Source organism: Lepisosteus platostomus, chromosome 9, assembly GCF_059453375.1.
Source record: "Lepisosteus platostomus isolate fLepPlt1 chromosome 9, fLepPlt1.hap1, whole genome shotgun sequence".
NCBI classification, from domain to species: Eukaryota; Metazoa; Chordata; class Actinopteri; order Semionotiformes; family Lepisosteidae; genus Lepisosteus; species Lepisosteus platostomus.
This window is the reverse complement of record NC_142619.1, coordinates 5,848,912-5,871,682: the sequence shown is the minus strand read 5'-3', so window position 1 is coordinate 5,871,682 and position 22,771 is coordinate 5,848,912. Positions and strand designations below refer to the sequence as shown.

General features: G+C 40.7%; 1 protein-coding gene across 5 annotated transcripts in view; it reads right to left on the bottom strand.

Moving 5' to 3' along the window:
• The window catches only part of slc6a13 (solute carrier family 6 member 13), a 46,419-nt gene extending 23,648 nt beyond the window's left edge, over positions 1-22,771 (bottom strand). Inside the window, exons 1-8 of one of the 5 annotated variants that reach the window (XM_088646665.1) lie at positions 22,555-22,771; positions 21,639-21,800; positions 12,984-13,222; positions 8,698-8,832; positions 4,215-4,355; positions 3,082-3,169; positions 1,900-2,032; positions 798-932 (exon numbers count right to left, since the gene is read on the bottom strand). In XM_088646665.1, the coding sequence (XP_088502791.1) occupies positions 798-932; positions 1,900-2,032; positions 3,082-3,169; positions 4,215-4,355; positions 8,698-8,832; positions 12,984-13,179 (828 nt within the window). In that variant the 5' untranslated portion in view covers positions 13,180-13,222; positions 21,639-21,800; positions 22,555-22,771. Of the gene's footprint in view, positions 1-797; positions 933-1,899; positions 2,033-3,081; positions 3,170-4,214; positions 4,356-8,697; positions 8,833-12,983; positions 13,223-13,334; positions 13,411-13,438; positions 13,542-17,319; positions 17,374-21,638; positions 21,801-22,554 lie in introns of those variants that run through there. The other 4 variants (XM_088646664.1, XM_088646668.1, XM_088646666.1 and 1 more) reach the window with 4 other exon arrangements.

The window sequence follows — 22,771 nt, the reverse complement described above, 5'->3', positions numbered from 1 at the left end:
GTCCAGGGTGTATCCTGCCTTGCGCTCGTTGCTTGCTGGGATAGTCTCCACGACACTGAATTGAAAGAAGCATAAGATAGATGGAATAGCTTTATTTCAAAATATTAGAAAGCAGGAAGAAAGGGGGCATAACCCTTTGGTATTTTGTTTTTAATACATATCAGGTAAACAAAAACACAACTTTCTCTTCTTCAAAAGAATGTGCCTTCCTAGGAGTAACAGAGGGGGCATTTATTTGCTCTAAGATACACTGAACTGAAAGCGATAGCAGTGAAAATAAACGACTGAAACACCAGGGAGATGTGGGAGTCAGTCAGTCAATTGGCCCCCGATGGAAACAATATTTTTCTACACTGTGGGACCTTCCTCCCCTGTGGGCTGCCAGGCAGAGTTACAGATGGACCTGGTCAATCTGTCCCAGCTGGCCACACAATGCATCTCACAGCCAGGTCTTGCGCTAGGAAGACCTTTACCACTGAGCAAAACACTGGGACCACAGAGACGAAAGAGAAAGAGCACATATTTGAAAAGCTAGCCCCCTCGCTGGGTCACATCTGCCCAAAGCCGAGACAGGAATCTAAGAGCCTTTCTCCATGAAAAAGAAACAGGACAACCACGTCACTGGAGCAGTTTATTCCAATTCCGGCAGCAACCCAAGCTGCAGTTGCCTTTACAGAGCTGATATCCACTCTTTCCTTGTCAGAACCATTTTTTTTACATGACATAAATGACAACACGAGACGCTTTTGCTGTCAAGTGTGGAAACAGTTTGCACAATGAGGGAAAGCGGTCCTCACCTGAGGGTCAGCCAGACGTCCAAGGTCTGGGTAAAGGTAGAACTTGATTCCCTCAGCAGCCCCGGGCAGAGTCACACCTCGAATCAGGAGGATGATCAGCATGAAGTAGGGAAAGGTAGCAGTGAAGTACACCACCTGGAGGACAGCGCATACATTACAGGTTGAGATGAGATCTGCTCCTGTCTCGTCTCTTCCATTCATCTTCCATCCAGCAGCCATATCTCCTTGCAACTCATGACTGGCAGCCCCACTGAAGCTCAGCAGGTGTGAGCCTGGTCAATACCTGAATGGGAGACCTCCTGGGAAAAACTAAGGTTGAAGCTGGAAGAGTTGTTAGTTGGGCCAGTAGGGGGTGCACACCCTGCTGTCTATGCGGGTCCTAATGTCCCAGTATAGTGACGGGGACACTACACTGTAAAACAGGTGCCGTTCTTAAGATGAGATGTAAAACCAAGGTCCTGACTCTCTGTGGTCATTAAAAATCCCATGGTGTTTCTTGAAAAGAGTAGAAGTGTTAACCCCGGTGACCTGGCCAGATTTCCCATCATGGCCTCCTAATAATCCCCATCTATGAACTGGCTTCATCAACCTGCTCTCCTCCCCACTGAGAGCTTGTGTGTGGTGAGTGTACTGGTGCACTATGGCTGCCATTGCATCATCCAGGTGGGGGCTGCACATTGGTGGTGGTAGTGGGATTCCCCATTACCTATAAAGCACTTTGAATGGCCTGTCCAAAAAAGTGCTATATAAGTGTAAGGAATTATTATTATCTCTGTTCCAGACTGATTGTATTGGTATATACCTCAGTTACGCATTAAAGCTAGTGACAGATAGGCTGTTTTGTTGGAATTGTGTGCCAGAAACCATGAACACTAAGAACAAAAAAGAAACACAAACATATACTGAGCGGGGAGCTGGGTCTGCATGTGTTGGCTGCAAAGGAGCAAGTGAAGGTGAATTCCACGTTGAAAAGTAGAAAAGAGAGGGAAAGCAGAAACTTTGTGAATGAATCAAAAGCAAAAAGATTCTCCTTTTGCCCGACATATTTCAATGATTGTAATCTGAACCTGGGCGGTTTGCTGGAGTCATTGCTAGAACTGACCTTTCCTGTGGACTTGACTCCTTTCCATATACAGAAGTAGCAGATGATCCAGGCTGCTAGAAGACACAGAGAAAGGTCCCAGTGAAGAACGCCAATGTGATCTATTCCTGAGGATATCCTCAGCACCCGATTCCTTTGAACAGATACAAAAGGGAGAAAGAATACAGTGCAAATTGAAGACAAGACAACCAAAGTGATGACTATCCTGCATGAGACCTTCATTTGACTTTAAGTAAAAAAAAAACATTTGCTTTCTTCTGTAATCAGAAGAACATTCCCATTTTCTTGCCTCCATTGAGCAGCTGTGATTAGTAATAGGAGTGTCAGAGTGAATTTAGTAAAATCTTTACCCTGGTGCCTCTTGGTGACAGTTGTAAGTCATTTTGGTGCAGCGATGAAATTCACAAAACTAGGGTTGTTTACACACATGAAATAAATTGCAGGATTTGATCCTGGATTGGCAAGGAAGAAGTCTACTGAACCCACCGATAGCTTACTATATAACTTACTATGCCAGAAGCCATATCACCCTGCAACTCACAACTGGCAACCCACTGAAGCTCAGCAGGTGTGAGCCTGGTCAGTGTGACTCAAGTCTATCACGGTTAGTCGTGAGCAATCAATCTACCAGTTAATCAAAAAAGATGGCAGAACATTTAATCAATATCCAGATATTGTGTGCTTTAGTTTTCTAAAAAACAAACATCCATCACTTGAGTGATATGTTTCTCTTGGTTCTTGATATACTGGTGATAAAAGAGGTGATGAGAAACGAAGCATGCAAATTATTGCATATTTGCAGCACTTTTTTGGACACTTTAAGGATATAAAAACTCTTTTGGAGAAAAAAGGGATTGTTCAGAAAATCAATTTATTTAGCTGATGCTTTCGTCCAAAGTAACTTGTATTTGTACTGATTTATACAGTAGTATTTTCGATTGAAACAATTTTGGTGAAGATCCGTGCTCAAGTGTACAACAGCAGTATCTCCTACTGTGTATTGAAGAGAATCATCAACAGTGTTCCATACTGTAGATTGGCAAGTAGCAATTCCAAAGCCTATAAACAGATCTGGTGCATAGAGGAAACCTGAGTTATGTGCCTGCTCACAAGGAACAATAGCTGACTGAAATACACACACAAACCCTCTCAGAAACACACACAGTGAAACACAGGACTTACTCCCAGTACTCGATGACAGGGGAAGTGGCGTTAGCAGCAACCGTGGAGTTGAATGACTCATTTCGCCTCTGAAACTCCACACACGTCTCTGGGAACAGAACACAACCGTGGGTCAGAAAAGGGCGATTCTCTCTCAGTGCAGTGAGCTTTGTGTCTCTCCCTGTATAGGGATTCCATTGCATTTGTAATCCACTCCTGTCTCCTGTGGTTGCACTCATGACAGAAATTCATTCTGATACTTCACCACCCCTTCCCTTATGAAAATGATGTTTAGAGTAGGTAAGGGATGGACAACCTGGAGCCTACTGCAGAAACACAGACACAAAGAGGAACTACATCCTGGATCCAGGCAGGGATTGATGGGATCTTATCCATTGCGGGACACACACCACAAGCATGTAGGGACATTATAGAGATACCTATTAAGCTACAGTAGAGCTTTATAAGACCTTTATAAGATGGTATGAAACTAGAGTACCTGGAGAAAACACATGTGAACTTGAGGAGACCAAACTCCAAACTCAAGACCCAAACTGTCATTACTTTTACTTAAATATATATTATCTGGATGGGCACAAATACCATTCTTATCCATTTGGAAGATGGATTAAGTAATAATTACAATTTCTCTTTTTTTTTGGGGGGGGGGGGGACAAATCTCAATTGAACTAAATCTATTTTGATTTATTTGATAAAAAGAGGCTGAATCCTAATTCACCAAATTCAGTTTTGTTGGTCCAAGAAATACTTTAACATTTTGAGTTCCATAAGGTTGAGAAATTCGCAAGAACCAAGGTCTAATCAGTTGTGTAACACGAGCAAAAACAGCTTTGATAATGTATTGTAGTGAGTGTGTCGTATATTCAAGGTTTTGAAATATTAGAGCCATATCTCATCTATTCTGGCTGGGCTGCCAGCTGAGGATGGCTTGAGGATAATTGAATTGCAGCAATTTGGTATGTTCAGTGATTGTTCTGATCAGGGAAGGTCTACTTTATGCTCTTTGAGTCAACTGCATACTGCTTGCCACTGAGAAGCCCTATTTAATCTGCCTACGGGTTTCTCGAATTTTAATCCCTAATCTTCCCAATATTAGAAGCTGCAGGGGTCTACCACCAAAAATATAAGTCTACCTGTATTCCACGTGTTGTTGCAGGAGGACCAGGGTAGATCCCATGTGAAGGAATTACACAAGTAGAAAATGCCCCAGGCCAGTACGACGATGTAATAGAAATTCAGAAGAGCTACAATAACTTGTGTAGCATAGCCAATACCTGCAGGGAGGGAGAGAAACTCAATTGAATACTGCATACTAGTATACTTCTTTCAAAACATAATAGTCACCAGCCGATATGGTGTTAACCATTGGTCATGAACCTAGACCTACAGTAACAAAACACTAAATACAGTAAAAATTCGTATGTGAGGTGAAACATAGACATTCGGGGTGACTCAGAAGGCCAGCATGACCTTTAACAAAGAGTGAAAAATTGAACTGAAGTGAAGGTGAGGCACTGAAAGGCTTTGAAATAGCTACAGACATTAAAACGTTTAAATAAATATGTACAGCAAACCCAAAAGCCAACAGGTAAATAGCAAAGAAAAACGGTAAAAGCATGAAACCTAAGCAATCCACTGGCACAGACACCAGTCATTAAGATGCTTCATTAATAAATTGAACTAAGCTATCTATTTGTTGTACTGTAAATACTTGATACAATGTATCAGTACGGAAAACAAGTTGTTCTTTTTTTTTTAGTTTAATCTCCTTCACACCTCTGAGCCTCAGTGGTATAAAACATGATTGTTTTGAGCATGTTTCAGCACCACGTAAACAGGAGGAGACCCACTGTGGTACATACAGCATAGCTCTACTACAAATTTCTAACCAGTGCGCTCTGCAGACATTTAAATAAAAAGAAAAGGTAAAAACACGAATAATTGTCAAAAAGAGGTGACTTTATTTTTACCATACAATTAAGGAATTGGATCTTTAAAAGCTCCAATCTAAACTGCTGTTTGTATACTCATTTCTACAAGGTAGAATTACTGTTCTGTTAAATCAAAAATGTGCTGTGGATGAGAACAGTGTGAGAAAGAGAGAGTACCTGAAAATTAAAGTTTTGCAAAGGGGCTCAAGAGGTGACAGCTTTGTGATTTTCTTAAGGATGCAAAACTGAAACTCACGTGAAACTCAGTACAATTGCAAAGCAAAGGCTGTTCACGTAAAGGTAATACAATTTTTTTTTTAAACCCCGGGTAAATGAAGCATTGTCACATTTATTCTTAGTAAATGTTAAATAGGCAGATCAATATTATACTGTACATTTTAGGGCAATAGAAATCCATTGCCAAACCATTTTTGGATACAAACACTAAAAAGACATAAAAGAGGTTCATTGCTTCATTGCTGGTGTGGATTCTTTTATTCTAAGATCAGTCTTATTGGCAAGTACTATGTACCACCCTGTAGCCTGATCTCTTCAGGTCTCAGAAACTAAGCAAGGATGGGGCTACTCATGACTGGGATATCAGGTTGCTCCTGGAAGGTTGCTTCAGGGATATCAGGTTGCCCCTGGAAGGTTGCTTCAGGGATATCAGGTTGCCCCTGTAAGTGGTGTTGGTTTCTGAGCCAGAATTTCCAATTTAATTTCTGGAGCTGATGTGTGGTGAGCGTGGGGAAGAGTAGAATAGAATTAGTGGGGAGGAATTAGTGAGGAAGAGTAGAATTAGTGGGGAGGAGAACAGCATAATCAAGCCAATTTAGAGATGAGAATTATTAGGAAGCCATAATTGGTAAGGGCCAAGGGCCAGGATGCCAGGGTTACACCTCTACTCTTTTCAAGAAACGCCCTGGGATTTTTAATGACCACAGAGAGTCAGGAGCTTAGTTTTACATCTCATCTGAAGGACAGCGCCTTTTTTGTCTCCGTTACTATACGGGGGCACTAGGTCCCATATAGACCGCAGGGTGAGCGCCCCCTGCTGGCCCCACTAACACCTCTTCCAGGAGCAACCTTAGTTTTTTCCAGGATGTCTTCCATCCAGGTAATAATAATAATAATAATAATAATAATAATAATAATAATAATAATAACAATTGCTTACACTTATATAGCGCTTTTCTGGACACTCCACTCAAAGCGCTTTACAGGTAATGGGGACTCCCCTCCACCACCTGGAGCCCCACCTGGATGATGCGACGGCAGCCATAGTGCGCCAGAACGCTCACCACACATCAGCTCTCAGTGGGAAGGAGAGCAGAGTAATGAAACCAATTCATAGATAGGGATTATTAGGAGGCCATGATTGGTAAGGGCCAATGCAAAATTTTACCAGGACGCCGGGGTTACACCCCTACTCTTTTCGAGAAACGCCCTGGGATTTTTAATGACCACAGAGAGTCAGGACCTCTGTTTTACGTCTCATCCAAAGGACCGCGCCTGTTCACAGTATAGTGTCCCCATCACTATACTGGGGCATTAGGACCCACATGGACCACAGGGTGAGCGTCCCCTGTTGGCCCCACTAACACCTCTTCCAGCAGCAACCTTAGTTTTTCCCAGGAGGTCTCCCATCCAGGTACTGACCAGGCTCACACCTGCTGAGCTTCAGTGGGGCAGCCAATTCTGAGGTGATGTGGCAGCTGGCCACACAATATGTCAAGTTCCTTGAGATCCTTCGGGATGAAAAGCATGTGATAAATGTAAGGAAATATTCACAAAATTCTATTTCATAGAGGATGGGAGAAAGTGGGAGGGTGCAGTTGCAACTACATTGAAACTCATTGATGAAGACTTTAACGTAGGTTAAATGAAACAAAGCATCCTCTGTCTTGTCTCATACTGGACGTGTGATTTTTGGATTGGGCTGTTTTAAATAAAAGTTGTTGGGTTTTTTTATTTTAATCTGGGCCTTGCTTTTTGAGAGTTGAAATAGAGTTAAAGGTTTCCAGCTGAAGCACTGTATGCAATTAAAAAGGTCAAGTGAGTCGGCTCTTAACATCTCTATCAACCTGTGGAAATACAAATTAAAGCAATCATTCGGACGAGTATGATGTGATTTGGGAGGTATAAAAGGGATTGGCTGAAGCTAATGATTTACTGCCTAAAACACAGGGCTGTTTTCCTTTAAAAAGGGATATAACACATTGATCAATGCTGACATGGCTTTAAGGTTGTTGTAGCCTGTGCAAATCTTGGTGACTCTTTCTTAGCCTAAATAAACATATTGCCAACACATATAAGGCAATAGGAAGTAACAGAGTGGCTGGGACTTAAAAACATTAAAAGACACTTAAATTCCAGATTTGAACACATCATCCTATCCAGCAGAGTCAATGAAGAACCCGCTGTAATGTGAAATGTGTCCCGTTTTCTTCCTCCCAGCCACGCCTTGCTTCATATTTTGCACATTTCCTTTCCAAAGCTACAGTATAGGCTTTGGTGGTGACTTCTGCAGCCCAGCACATTGGGGACCTTCCAGCTGGTGACGAAAGCTGTCTGGATAAGAGCCAGGGACTGAGGGTGCCAGGCTGCCGCTAAGCCATTCCATTCACAACGCCGAGCTCCGAGAGTGTCATCGGCACCAAAAGAATTCCTCTCAATCACCATCCCCTCCTGTAACTGTGATCACAGTAGCATTAACTCCCTCCTTTCTCCTACTCACAGTGCCCCTTTATTTTGGAAGATTGAAATGCCACATACAGTACTCAAGAAGTGATATTCATCCGTTCATCCACTACAGGAAGCTACTTATTTCTAGCTGTGGCAGCCTAGAACTCTTAAAAGTTACCCCCATCTTTTCGCCTCCTTTCAAATATACTACTGTTACTTTGTAAGCATTAAGCTCTCGTCCCACCTATAGGGATGTAAGATCTAGTCTGCCCATTGCTTTAGTGATGAGTAAGCAATGCTAATATTTATTTTAGCTGTGCCACTGCTCTGTCGATGAAATGTTACTGCTGAAGCCAGGAAATAAAAGAGATAATAGTACGAAGGTTTGCTTGAAGGAACTTAAACACTAACTAATCCCCTCATTGATTTTGGCAGCATAAAGATTTGTAGAAGATGATCAACCAGGAGCCAATATGTAGGCCAGTTTTATACGGCGTTTAGCAATTCTAGGTTATTATCAGCATTGGAGATCCTCTTATATAGTGTACACAAAAGATCTGTTTGTAATGGTAATCCTGGGTGCCTGGGGAAATAAGACAACAGTTACTACTAAACTAGTCAATACTAAAAACATCCTTGAAATGGAACCATAGGCAGTTACATAGGAGGCAGGATTGGCCATATAGCTCCATGAGTGCTACTGGAAATCTAGAAAGACTTGCTGAGATCTCCCAGTGGTCTCCATCAGGGGCCGACAGCTATGTACGGACAGCAACCCCATCCGAGCAGCCCTGCATGTGTGAGTCAGCCCTCTGTGTCAGACAAGAAGCATGCCGGTACAGTCTTGCAGTGTGAAAAAAACGAAGCAGGTGGTTTTGAGAGCAAACATGCGTGTCGTTGTCAATCCTCACCCAGGGCAGTGGGGACGTCTCGGAATTGCGTTGGGGAATTTTGCAGTTCCACAACGAAAGAACAAATCAGACAAATTTTCTTTCATTACCTTCGAATAGCGGGCTGATCTTTCTCCAGCACGTTATGCCCCCCTCGCTCGTATACTGTCCTAGCGATGTCTCCAGAAAAAACACTGGGATACCACAGGTAAAGAGGAAAATGAGGTATGGGATAAAGAATGCACCTGTTGGAAATAAAAAAAGGTGATGTTAAATTGAGCTCTGGGATAGTAATTCCTGTTTCCGTGTTCCAAGGTGACAATGTAGTAATGGGGTCCATTAATCAATACACATTACTTTGAATTGAAACGGTTTCCCAAGAGACTGTGCTTCAAACTCACAACGTTTACTTGATTTTAAAGCCAGCTGGTGTAAGCTAGTGAGTTCACAGCAGTGAGTCCACACATCTGCCACAGTCTGTCTCTGATCTCCCAACACCAACAGATTCCTTACTGCTTCATTGGCTGAGCCCCAGACGTACAGTATATGTAACTGCTTCAGTCTGATTGACGCATGTACTGTAAATTAAAGCACAGACTCTTCTGAATCCCGATTTCAATATGAACATATTATGAAATGTTATTCACATTTCAGATTTTTCTACGTGCAAAGCATGAAGCACAGAACAATAATGTAGTTACCAGCAATTGCAAGTAGTAGCATTTGTGAAGGATTTGGCACATGTTGGTATTGTCATCATTTTTTTTTTTACATTTTGAGTTTGGGAAAGACTTGCCCCATGAGCCAAATGTATTGGATCTCAACAACAGAAAATGTTGAGTTTTGAGGGCTCCTGTGTGTAGAAAATGGATAGCTGCTATCCAGTATTGGTTTTCAACTACCATATGTGATTTTGGGGTGAGTCAAGATGTTTTTTTTTTTTAACCTGGGACCTTGAGTCAGTGAAATCAAAGAAGACTACAACAACAAACTAGTTTAAGCTCTCACTTAAGAGATTTTATTAGTTTTAAAAAGGCGGAAGCTGACTAATTAACATCAAAGTGAGCCCATGAGACTTAATATTGAATCTGTTTTTTTTATTGGATTTTCTTATATGTCTGAAAGAAATAAAACATTAGAATTATGGGCTCATGGGTTACAGCCCTCTCAGGCACGTTCTGTGTACATCTCGTAGACATGCTCATTACAGTCAAATTTGTGTTTGCACTTCCTTTTCACACATTCTTTAGGACAACAATCCAGTGCAAGACAAACCCCACCAGTAAAATGTAACCTCACCTTGGATCCAATCCACAAAAGTCTTCTCTGTGAAACTTTTCTGTTTTGGAAAATGAAACTCTAATTGTATATTGCTCACAAACATTTCTGTAAATATACTGCAACATATGTCAGTGAGCACTCATTAGTTGTGATGGGGCAAAATTCATTCAAATTTGGGTATTTAAAGTGGGGAATAAACTGGGATAAGGGAAAGTGGGCATTTTTATGTTTTGCAAAGGTGAGGGACAACAGGAAAATAAAATACTCAAGGACTCCAGACTCTTGTGACACGACTATTAAGCCCACAGATCTGAGTTGATAGCAAAGCCATCACAGACCTACTATATTTTACATGTGTATTTTATTTTTGGATCTTTCTTTATGGTTTTTGCTGCCATTTAGCTTCTTTCACCCATAAACGTGTTCCGTTTGAGCATTCATGTTTTGATTAACATTATTCCCTTTAAAAAAAGCACACGTATCATTTAGAATTCAACCAAATGAGACATCAGTGAAAGCAGGTGAATACTTTTGCAAGGCCCTGTAGTTCTTTTAGCATTCCTAAGACCAATATATTACCTATGACATAAGAACAACACATGTTTGCAGGCTGTGTTTTATTATGTTGTGATGTTTTTATTGTATAAATGGTTCATTGTAGGACCCAAAGACAATATCAATTCTTAAAAACATGAATGCAGTCACACCTAATCAAAAACACCTACTGTATATTGTATAATGATTTTCTACTTGATTGAATTCCAAACCCACTGCTGGGAGTTATGTAACAGCCATCTGTACAGACAAGGTTGCACAAGATTTTTATTTTTTCTCGTTTGAAACTAGAGCAGCATGTCTTGTTGTTGTTGATACTCCTACAGGCTGTGATGCAGGGTGTGAAATAGCCCGGAAAGAGCCAGTACATTCATTCTATGTCATTAACCTTTTTAACAGCAAGAGGACACTGTTGTGTCCGGCTGAATATGAAAGTATGAATTCACATAACATAGTTAGCACCAGAGGGAAGCACAATGACACAGTGGTTAGTATTGCAGCCTCACAGCGCTGGGGCCCTGGGTTCAATTCTGGACCAGGGTGCTGTCTGTGTGGAGTTTGCATGTTCTCCCTGTGTTTGTGTGGGTTTTCTCCAGGTGCTCTGGTTTCCCCCCACAGTCCAAAGGCATACAGGTAGGTTATGTAGCTTCTGGGAAAATTGTGACAAAATTGTCTTTGTATCTATGTGTGCTGTGCCAGGAAATTACATCTCATCTAGGAATGAATCTAACGGGATTCTTATAATAAAATACAGAACTTTCTTGTTTTTTTACAATTTCCCATCGTCTTAAAATTGAACCTGCTAGCTCGTTTTTGTTGTGGTCCAGGACAACCATAGCACATGTGCTGAAGTCTTTTGAGCAGACTCATCAGTACCTGTATATTATGCGCACCTCTACATAATAAAATAAAATAAAAATTGCGCTGTAATTCTTGTTTAAAAGGATAAACATTGCTGGTCCTGTGTCTGAAAGGACAGTCTTTTGGCACAGTGGTGTTTTTTTTTTCTAACAGATAAGAAATTACAAACAAGAAAAGAAATGAGCTTTCTTTACAGTTCTGGTTGTAACTTTCATCGCTTAATTTAACTAATTATTTTTTTAATTGGTCTAAGCAGGTCAGCAGGTCAAAAGTTCTTATCGGTGGAGAAAAACCTACAAATCCTGTAGGAAAACTTCTAGTCTTCCAGCCAGGATGACAGTGACCCATCTCTAAATTAAACCTTAATGCAAGGAAACCTTCAGTCTTCAGTTGTGTTCCAATCCAGCAAGATAATGCAAAACAGACAGTCAGTGTGGTATGAAGGTTTATTTGGGTCTGTTAAGCTACTTTAATCATGGACCTAAGATGTAATTGAAGAGAACAACTTGTGTAATGTGCTGTTTTTGTCCGAGTATTTCCTGATACGCTACTAATTTGTGCAGATTTTATTTCTTGATTTTAGTTCAGTGCTTAATACTATCCAGATCAACATATGTTGGGTTTGGATGTTAATGGGAGATCTATAAAATACATTAAGGATTTTCTAACAGAGCGTCCACCGCGAGTTCTTATGAACAATGTTTTCAAATGAAATTATTTTAAATGTTGGTATTCTCCAGGGTTTTGTTTTTGTCACCTTAACTATTTCCCATCTATAGGAATGAAATGAAAATGCTACTTTTGTTAATCTATTAAAGTATGCAAATGGTATGGCCGTAGGATTATTTACTGGGAATGGTAGACAAAGGTGGAGGATTACTTTGAACAGATAAGTACATTGGAAAGGTGATATCAGTCATACGTGCTTCATATTAATGTTGATAAAACCAAAGAACTGGCTACCTGTGATAGCAATATGTTAGATTTTCAACCTCCCTCCCTTATTAATCACCTTGTGGAGGTTGTTCAGTATCTCAAACACCTAGGAACAGTAATAGGTGAACATTTAAACTTTGCAGAAGATAACAATTCTACTGTATGTTTAAGAAGGCTAGTCAGGGTAAATTGTTGATCAGGAAGCGGAGAGGTTTTGGGGTGAGTCGAAACATTTTAGAGAGAGTAGAAAGCTCCTAACTTTTGGTATCACAGTGTGGTATGGCAGCCTGAGTGTTAAGAGGAAAGGGAAACTGGCCAGAATTGTTAATATTGCTGGTAAAATAATTGGTCGCCCACATAAATAGCTTAAAGAACTGAATTATATTGTTTTTGTCAGGAAAGATTAGCTTTTCGTTGACAACCCCTCCCACTTATAACTGCTACCTTCTTGGAGGCATCGAAAAATGCCTGTGACCAAGAAAAATGTCTAGAAGAAATCTTTTGTTCCATGAATGTCCTGTATATCAAAGGTATCTGAGTGACTGTTTTCTGTTTGGAGCTATCTGATTAATGTAATAATGCAATATGGGCAGAGTGAGATGTGTGTAGGAGTGTTGTTCATTGGCTAGGACTATTGCATGTTGTCAATGTGTATTCACTTCAGGTTGAGTGTCATCTGTTTTGGTGGTTTTTCACAACGATGCCTAAGACAAATTTCTACCCCTTTTGGATGGATAATAAAGTTCTTTAGACATATACTCACCCCCGCCATTCCTGTAGCAGAGGTAAGGGAACCTCCACACATTGCCCAGCCCAATGATCTCTCCAGCCACTGAGAGCACAAACTCCACCTTGTTATTCCATTGTCCTCTGTCCTTAATCTTCTCCTCCTTCTGAGCCACTATCTCCAGGGGGCGGCTGTGGCCGTTGGATGCGTCCACTCGAAACCTGTTTTCCATATCGCCCCCACAACGGCCAAACAACGCCGGCTTGCCAGAAATACTTGAGGAACAGAAGAAAAAGAAAAGAACAGATATAAAAGAGAGGAGGCCATTCTACCTCTCTAGACCGTCTGATGGGTAGTATTTAACTGATCAAAGGGATCTCCTCCCACCATTTCTTGAAAACAAACCAGGGTGTCTCCTTCATCAAAATGGCTGAGTAGTTTGTTCCATACTCCCACAACCCTGCGGGTAAAGAAGCACCCTGTCTTCTTACTTCGTAAAGCACCTCTTGTGAAGTTTTGAACTCTTGTGCCTCTTCGTCTTCTCTGTTCAAGACTGAAAGGGTTCTGTTCTTTCAGCCTGTCAGAGTAGGACATTCCTTTCAGCCCTTGAATGTATCTAGTTGCTACTCCCTGGACCGATTCCAGAGCAGCAATATCTTGTCCTATAATGTCTTGACCTGAATTGTACACAGTATTATACAAGTGTCTTACGTAAATTTAACTTAACGTCTCTTGATTAAAGTTGCACAGTGTTAACTACATGTGCCTACAACTACACTGACATCACGCTTGATCTTTTTATGACTTCCACACAAGATGTAAATGATCTATCAACATAAACACCAAAGCTTTTTTTTCCATAAGTCAAAAGAGCATTCTAGTTGCCGACAGCTGGTTTTTAGGATATACAGTAAGAATGAATTCTGCACTGCTTCAGGTGAGACTCAGACCCATCACCCCCAGCAAGGTAAATAAAGAACCAAGCCGCTGTACATCAATGTAATTTTAGAATATATTTTCTTAATTTACAGAGTAATTTGAAGCTAAGGAGATTACTTAAACACAATGATGCTCAGTGGATATTTCACAATTGACAAGATTTACAGATAATCACTTTCATTTGACTCCATTACGAGAATCTCCTTTTGACCTCATCGCCCTGTGATATACAATCTTCTGTGCAGGTTGGTGGGTAACAGGGGCATTGGACACTGGGCTGAAACAAGACAGGCCAGTAATATGGCCTGAGTCACTTGAGCTTTGATAGAACATGAGAAGGTCACAATGTTAACCCTCTGTACTGCCTCTCCCTCATTCTTTGAAAGTGTGCTTCAAGAACGATCTCACACTTTCTCAGTATAAACTCACTTTCTATGTGAGCGATCTGTGCTTCCTACAGAACAGTGAGCCCCTTGTTGACATCACAGCAAGGCAAGGGTAAACGCTACACATTAACTCCTCCTTCACCAACACTAGCACAGCAACACACACAGTTTTTCGCAGTTCAACACACATTTTTCCGCAGTTCAAGCACTGCAGCTTCTTAGGAAATTCTTATACAAAGGAGCAGTGAGCAGAAGCATTGTCATAGGGAATGGAATTTGACAATCCCTTAAATATCTTTCTTAACTTAATATCACGCATACATACTCAGGAATGAGATTTTTGTGCTGCACTTTTGATTATACGTTGATGGTTTTATGTTTTCCTACTGAGTTTAGGGTAAGCACACCTGGAGCTCTGAAAAGTCACTCTTCAGTGGAAACCACAGAACTTCAGTGCTCAGAACTTCATCCATTCCATCTGTTTTATAAGCACTTTATCCAATATGGGGTGTGGGGGAGACAGAGCCTATGCCAGCAAGCCATGGGCACAAGGCATAATCAACCCTGGACACTAATTCATCACAGGACATACAGACATGCACTCAAACCAAGGCCAGTTTCCCTAGAAGCCAGTTAATGTATCAGCACCTGGAGGTTTCCATGCTAACACAGGGAAGACACGCCAACTCCACACAGATAGCACTCTGGGAACTGAACCCAGAACCCTCATCTAGTGAGGTAGCAATACTAACCACTGCGCCATCATACTACCGCGATGTTCATTAACAATATGCAGTCTCTCGTGTGGAATTAATAAAGCCCCTGCTTTACTTTACCTCTTTTTCAATGAACTAGCCAACAAATCCACTGAAATAATAATAATAATAATTGCTTTACACTTATATTTCTGGATACTCCACTCAAAGCGCTTTACAGGTAATGGGGACTCCCCTCCACCACCACCAGTGTGCAGCCCCACCTGGATGATGCGACGGCAGCCATAGTGCGCCAGAACGCTCACCACACATCAGCTCTCAGTGGGGAGGAGAGCAGAGTAATGAAGCCAGTTCAGAGATGGGGATTATTAGGAGGCCATGATTGGTAAGGGCCAATGGGAAATTTGGCCAGGACGCCGGGGTTACACCCCTACTCTTTTCGAAAAACACCCTGGGATTTTTAATGACCACAGAGAGTCAGGACCTTGGTTTTACGTCTCATCCGAAGGATGGCACCTGTTTACAGTATAGTGTCCCCGTCACTATACTGGGGCATTAGGACCCACATAGACCGCAGGGTGAGCGCCCCCTGCTGGCCCCACTAACACCTCTTCCAGCAGCAACCTTAGTTTTTCCCAGGAGGTCTCCTATCCAGGTACTGACCAGGCTCACACCTGCTTAGCTTCAGTGGGTTGCCAGTTGTGAGTTGCAGAGTGATGTGGCTGCTGAAATCAGATTTGATGGTCTTATGTGCTTTTCCCTGATAATTCAAATAACCATAAATACAATTTAAATAACCATCAACCACTCCTGGAACACTACATCCATCATCAGTTTCATGCTCTTTGAAGGCCAGCCCGAAACCCATCAGAACTCAGTAGAGCATGAATCCAACCCTGAGGTAAGATTCAAATTCTGATTAGGTTAATAAGTCATCAGTGCAAAATAATTATTGTTGCAAGGGCTGGATGTACAGTGTGTGGTATTAATACTGAGGCTCCTTTCTTGGGCAATTGTCAAGGACAATATTGAATTTGAAACTAAATGTGAATGATTGTAATTTCATTGACTTAAAGAGATTTAAACTGCACTGACAGTACAGTATTATGGATGACTATTACAAATTAAAACCGCCATTACATTATGTCACACGTACTTTTCTTTCCTATCATTTGAGTGTGTTGAAGCATTGTTCGTCTTCCTAATCAACTTCAGAGTGGATTTCCCCTACACAATACACAGTATGAGGGCAATACAGTGGCGAAGCACATCCAGGGGTCAAGTCCAGCTCTGTCTGCATGGAGTTTGCATGGTGTGCCTGTTTTCACTGGGTTTTCATCCAGGTACCTCAGCTACTGTATTTCCCCCTAGTTGCAAACATGCTGCCCCTAAGTTAACTGTTATCTCTAAAACTCCCCCGTGCTACTAAATGCTTCTGAGTGTTCACATTCTAATTGCCTGCTGTGTTAGGCCACAGGCATACCACAATCCTATTAAGGACAATGGGTTGCTGAAAATGGAGCATACAATATTTTCCAACTTCTTGAATTGTTGTACAATGATACTGATTGTTCGATTTGTTCAAAACTTAAAACTTTCATCCCAAGATCATGCCCTATAAGTGTAGGGCTTCTTGCATCTCTTTTCACACTTTCTTGGATATATATCGCTCCTATTCCCCATAGCCAAAGCTCTCGGTTTTATGTCAGTATTGCACAAGATTGATTGAGTGTTTTCACAAGTCACAAGGTACAAAACTCCTCTTGCACTGGAAAAAAAAGGGTGAAACTGGCATCTATTGACAAGACGCAATGTGAAAAAGATTTTTTGCTTGGAGCTTAACATTTCCAAATAATTATGTACTTAACAAATCTAAAAAACTATTATTATAGTCCTTTTAGCATTGTGAAATAAAATACTTTTTTTGTCTCAAAAGTAGACACTTAGTTTTTAATATAAACTCACACATATATATATATAGTTTTATCAGTGCTCTCTGCTGTAATTAGTAAGAAACATCCATCCTCTGTCTGAAAAGTTCCCTGGTAAGTGTCAAGGCATAGATTTAAGTAAAATTGAGTTAAAACATTGTCTCATTTTATTTAACAAAACACGTCTCCTTCACTTAACTTGTTCCCTATACGGCCTGTTAAAAAAAGATCTTCATTTTTATGTGACTGCAGACGTGATCTATAACAAGAGAGAAAACAGGAAATGTCCCCTGGTGTCCAAAAGCACTGAATGTCCCATTCCAGCTGCCCTTAAGCAATGAAAAAGTATGTCCCTCGACATACTTGAGATTTGAAACAACAAGCAGAATGGGCATCCTACCGAGATCAGAGCCTTGGGAACACATTTTCGCTTGCTGAGGTGAAGTTGTTACATCGTACATTACAGAGAAAAGAGCAATAAACCCGGAAGCTTCAGATTTAAAGAGGTATTTGGTGGGAAAGAGTGCGTGACTTCCGAAATAAATTTAGCCTTTTGCTGCAGCTCCATCGTACTTCAGAAAACGCTGCTATCTCTTGTCAATAATCTTGGTTTCTGATTTATATTTTTTTAATTTATTTCTATATTCTTTACAATAAGCTGTACTTCACACAAGCATGCCGCACCTAGCTTTCAGTAAATTAACGACGCAAATTCTTAAGATTCTTACGAGCTCTGGTACGGATACTCAAAAATGTGACAGCTGTCATGATCTGCCTGGAAGCAGATTTCCCTAGCGTTCTGGTCTGAAGGCTAGTTCTGATACAGTGAAAACGGAACATTCTGGGCAAATTCCCTTGGATTACGACCCTCAGCCTGAAAAGGGTTAGAGCCTCGTTCAGTATGTTAAACAGAAAAGCTTGTTTCCAAGAGATTCCAGCAGTTATTTGTTGGTTTTTACTTTAAGCAAACACCTTTAGTGTCAATTGCTTCCTTTCATTTCTCACTGTCATAACAAAATAGGAAATGTCTAAATCCAAGTTATATGGAATTTATATTTGATGGCAGATTAAAAATTCCAGGGTGGCATGGTGCCTCAATGGTTAGTATTGCTGTTTCACAGTCTTGATGCCCTGGGTTCAATTCAAAGGATAGCATTTGTGTGGAGTTTGTATGTTCTCCTCATGCTCTCATGGAACATTAGCTCCTTGTATCCTGCCTTGCACCTGTTACTTGCTGGGATAGTCTCTGCCTCACCTATGACCCTGAATTGGATACAGTGGTTAGAAAATGGATGGATAAAAAGTGCTGTACAGTTTTGTACATTAATATATGTGATATGTTCATTTGTCTGATTTCTTTGAAATTTGTTTTGCATCCAAGCAGCTGTGTTTCAAACACACAGAGACTCACGGTATAAACAGTACAAATAAACATTAAGTTAAAAAGAAATCTAATATCACATAAAAGACATGAGCCCATACAGTATACACCACAACAACTGGAACCCACACAGACAACCTGAACCAGTAAGTTTAGTTCACCAACAATCACCCTAAGCCCCTGTAAATACACATTGCCTCTTAATTTTGCTCTTAACCACAGAATGCACTTGCCCATATCCAATAATCAATCACTCATTTGATTGAATGTGGGATAAAGGAATTGTGAAATGTCCATTTGAAGGCATCAGTTGGTATTCTTCCTGCAAAACATGTGAGGGATCAGAAGAGATACTACCAACCAGTCTCAACATACAGTACTCTTAATGTAGCCACATACAGTGGCTGTCCCACTTATAGCACACCTCTTGGTTTTCTCGTTGCACAGAAAGACTGCTACTGTATATCAGACAGTAATTCCATGCTGCATGACACTTTGTACCACAGAAGTGACAAACATAAACAGGATCTGACTACTAGGGCCAAAAGTCCATAATCTGTGAAGAAACTAAATTTCATGATATACTTTATTACAATTACATTTGCCTTCCAAAAAGAAATTTGAAACCACACTCTACACCTGCTGGGTGCAATTTTGGTCATCTTGAGCACCACTTGCACTGCATTTTCCTTACCAAAGTTACCGTGCTCGCTGCTAGGCTGAAATTGTATTGTACTTGCTGTTACTATGATCTTTTTCTCCTTCGTATCCGACATTTTATTCACACTTTTGTCTGTTGCACAGTTAAGCAATAACTAATAAGAACATGTGTGGGAGAGAGGTAGAGAGTTGAAGAAAGGGCTCTGGGAAATGTTGTTTGAGACAACGAATCGTCTTTTTTTTTGTCATCTCCTGGTTATGTACAAATAAGCATGTTGAAGTGTCTGCACCAAGGGTGGAGAGAACAGTATCTGAAAGTGTTCATTTCAACCCAGCTCTTAAGAACCCGAACCAGTCTGTTATTGGCATACTGGTGACTATTTAACAGCCTCTCCCACTACCTGTAGCTGTCAGTGCTTCTCTGCTGTTTAGTCGTTACGTTTATTCTAATTCTAATCTCGCACTTTTGCTCTCAGACGTATCTGCTCTGGTGCAGTGTGTTTCAGAAGCAGCTCAATCTGTGCAGCTGTTGAAGCCTGTGGCTACTTGATCTGGTGCTGCCTGGCCGAGTTCACATGGAAAGCAAATGTAGACAGCTTCTGTGCAGCATCTGAGCAAAATCTGGGACAGTTGCAAACAGCAGCCCCTGTAGTCTTTCTATACTGTATATATGTGCATAATAATAATCCTTACATAGCACATTGTTTCTGGAAACTCTACTCAAAATGCTTTACAGTAGCCCCACCTGCATGATGCAATGGCAGCCCAAGTGCACCAGTATCCAGACTCCACACACACCAACAACCAGTGGGGAGAAGAACAGAGGTAAACAACATGACTGGTAAACATCAGGAGACGTTTTTGAGAAAGGCCTTGAGATTTTTAATGGCCACGGAGAGACAGGACCTCGGTTTTTCTTCTCATCCCAAGGACAGCGCCTTTTTTAAAGAACCGTAAAATTTGGAAATTAGGAGAAGACTCTTGCATCAGCCATCAGGAGATATCGGAAACAGGTCGAGCAGCAACCTACTAACATGTTCTGCTCTCTCGGTTACAAAATAAGTCTTTAATCTACCAGATGACAGCGTTCTTCCTCTGGAACTGTTATCTTCACTAAGATGTGTTCTTCATACTCATCTCTTGTAAGCTGAACAGTTCAAATGGTGTGAAATGGCTCATTAATAGATAAATTATTGCAATCAACAACACTACGTCATGCTATAAAGTTGGTTTTCTAAAATAAAACATACAAACACACTAAAAATGAGGCTAAATACGTCATCTGATAAAATAACATGCGGACTGGTGGATACTGAAGAAAACGTCTCAGTTCTCACTTCACAAAACTCATAAAAACACACTGTTCACCAAGAGCAAAACTCGGTGTGAAGAAAAAGACAAGGGAATGTTTGGGAAGAAAAAAGCAGAATTTAAAAGCACAGAGAAACAACAATAGTAAACGCATGACAGGAATGGTCAAGCATAGAATCCATGACATACAGGGGATTCCTTTACAAGAAATATGTAAGTTCATGTCCGGACAGGTCCGAACTGCTTCCAACCAGCCAACAGCAATGAATTCACCCCTTAATACTACACTGCCGTTGGAAATCGGTCTGTAACAAATGCCCAGACATACAGTACCTAGCCATGCCACTGCAGAACACGTGCTTCAGTAATGTTGACTTTTAAATATGTGTACTGCCAGACCACACCTCTCTCCTGCCTTTTGCTGAACTCGAAAGCACCTCTGCCTTTCAGCGAATGATAACTTGCAAAGCCTGGGGACACTTGAGAATTGATTGGCTTAGACTGCCGATCAGTTTGCTTTAAAACAATTATCTGAAAAAAGTAGTGGCTGTGATAGAGTATCCGCTAAACAGCCTGGAATGATACGACCACATCTTTAGTAACACTCCTCTGCTATTGATCTCTATGGATGTAGCAATGTCCTTTGTATAAGATCGGACTTAGGTTTTTAAATTTCCTCATGCATGTGATAGGTTTAACGCAACAATGTTAGATTTACAATTGCTTTGAATTGTGTCCTATGTCTGTGGATCAATATAGTTGTGCAAAATACTGTATGGATTCCTTATTTATTCTATAAATACTTCCAATTGGCTTCTGTTGCCATTACCCTTCCTTGTAATGTGCTTTCGAATGGGGCTCACGATCATAATATGGCACTCCAACCATCCATGTACTGTACCTATCCAATACACCCATCCATCACTCTACACATGATCAGAAATCTGTTTATTCTTGGCGAGAACTGAGACAACCCGAAGCCTATTCGATCAACACGGCAAAGGGAACTCTATAAACTGACAGATCCTGTGGTTTTTAATATCTTCCTCCGGCAATATGCAAAAAAAATACTTCAGTCTGCGTTTTAGGCAAATGCTCATAACTTTCATTGACCCATGAAGATTGCTACATGTAACATCTTTTATGTCAGAGAATGAATCTTTATTTTAATTGCATGCCAGGCACCAGCATAAACGCTTGGTGAACTCGCAACTGCACCGTTTCTATAAATATATTCACATAAGCATGAACCTTTTTATACTTTTTAACTAGTGCATTTTCAAAACCTGGCTAAATGATTAAATATAGTTTACATTGTAATCCTCTAGTAAATGATTTAATTAAATCCACATTAGTATAGCAATTACCTTTATGAAGATAACATTCTGCGAGCTTCTGAAGTAATTTGCTTCATTGTGTCTACTTGAAGTCCTGTTTCTTTTTACGTTTGGTTGTTTTTTTTAATGGTTTTCTGTTTTGATCTCTGTCCAACTATTTTAAAAGGGATCCCTTCAAATTAATACAGCTACCTGTCACAACAGAAAAGTAGCAAATTAAAAAGGCTGCTGCCAAGAACTGTTATACATCAAATCTAACTGCAACATATTGCAGTTATTATTTGCTCACTTAAGAAGGAAACATTTTGAAGAACTTGAAAAATGTGGAAAAGTATTCCAGCACAGACAGCTGCCTTAATTCTAGAAGAGAAGTTATTAAGTGGCTTAACAATATGTGATCACTACTGTGCAAATAAAGGTAAGCTATTACACTTGTCCAGTCCTATTAATGTACAGCTGGGTATCCAAATTTGAAAGCTTAAAGTTTAAGGGAATGTACTTTACTATAGTTCAATAAAAGAGACCAAAACACTGGGAAGAATTCACTTCAGATAAAAAAAGAATGATTTGCTGTTCAAAACTGAAGTGGACAATAGGTAAAAATAGGTAAAAATGTTGAAAAGGGAAAAATATAGTTAGAACCAAAGACACTCAAAATAGCAACACATTTGGTCTAAAAATACTTCACATTATGGACTATCCACAAGCATGCTTTACACATTTTCCTTACTGGTAGTGAGGGTACAGTTTTATTACTAATCCATGTAAAACTACACACAGCAGGTATGGCATGTGCACTTACAGACAACCACCTTCATTTTTAACAGCGTGAGACTAAAACAGGTCAAGAAAAGTTAAAACCAGCAGAACCAACCAGTAGAGTAAAGCAATGCCTTATTTTTCTGTGCATAGGTTAGACAAAAATGCCATGAATCAAAAGTCTTACCTTTTGCCCCGGGCAAGCAAGAAATCTTCCCCTTTCGTTTGAATTTGCCCAAAATATTGATCCGTGAGCCCGGCGGATTGAGTATTTAAAGTGTGTGCAGAAGGGAGGGTAGCTGTGTAATTCTAAACTTGAACCAACCCCCACTGAGCCTCCCCTCAAACCCCCCCTCACCACCACCACCACCCTCCCATACACACACCTCCCCAGTTCCATTCAG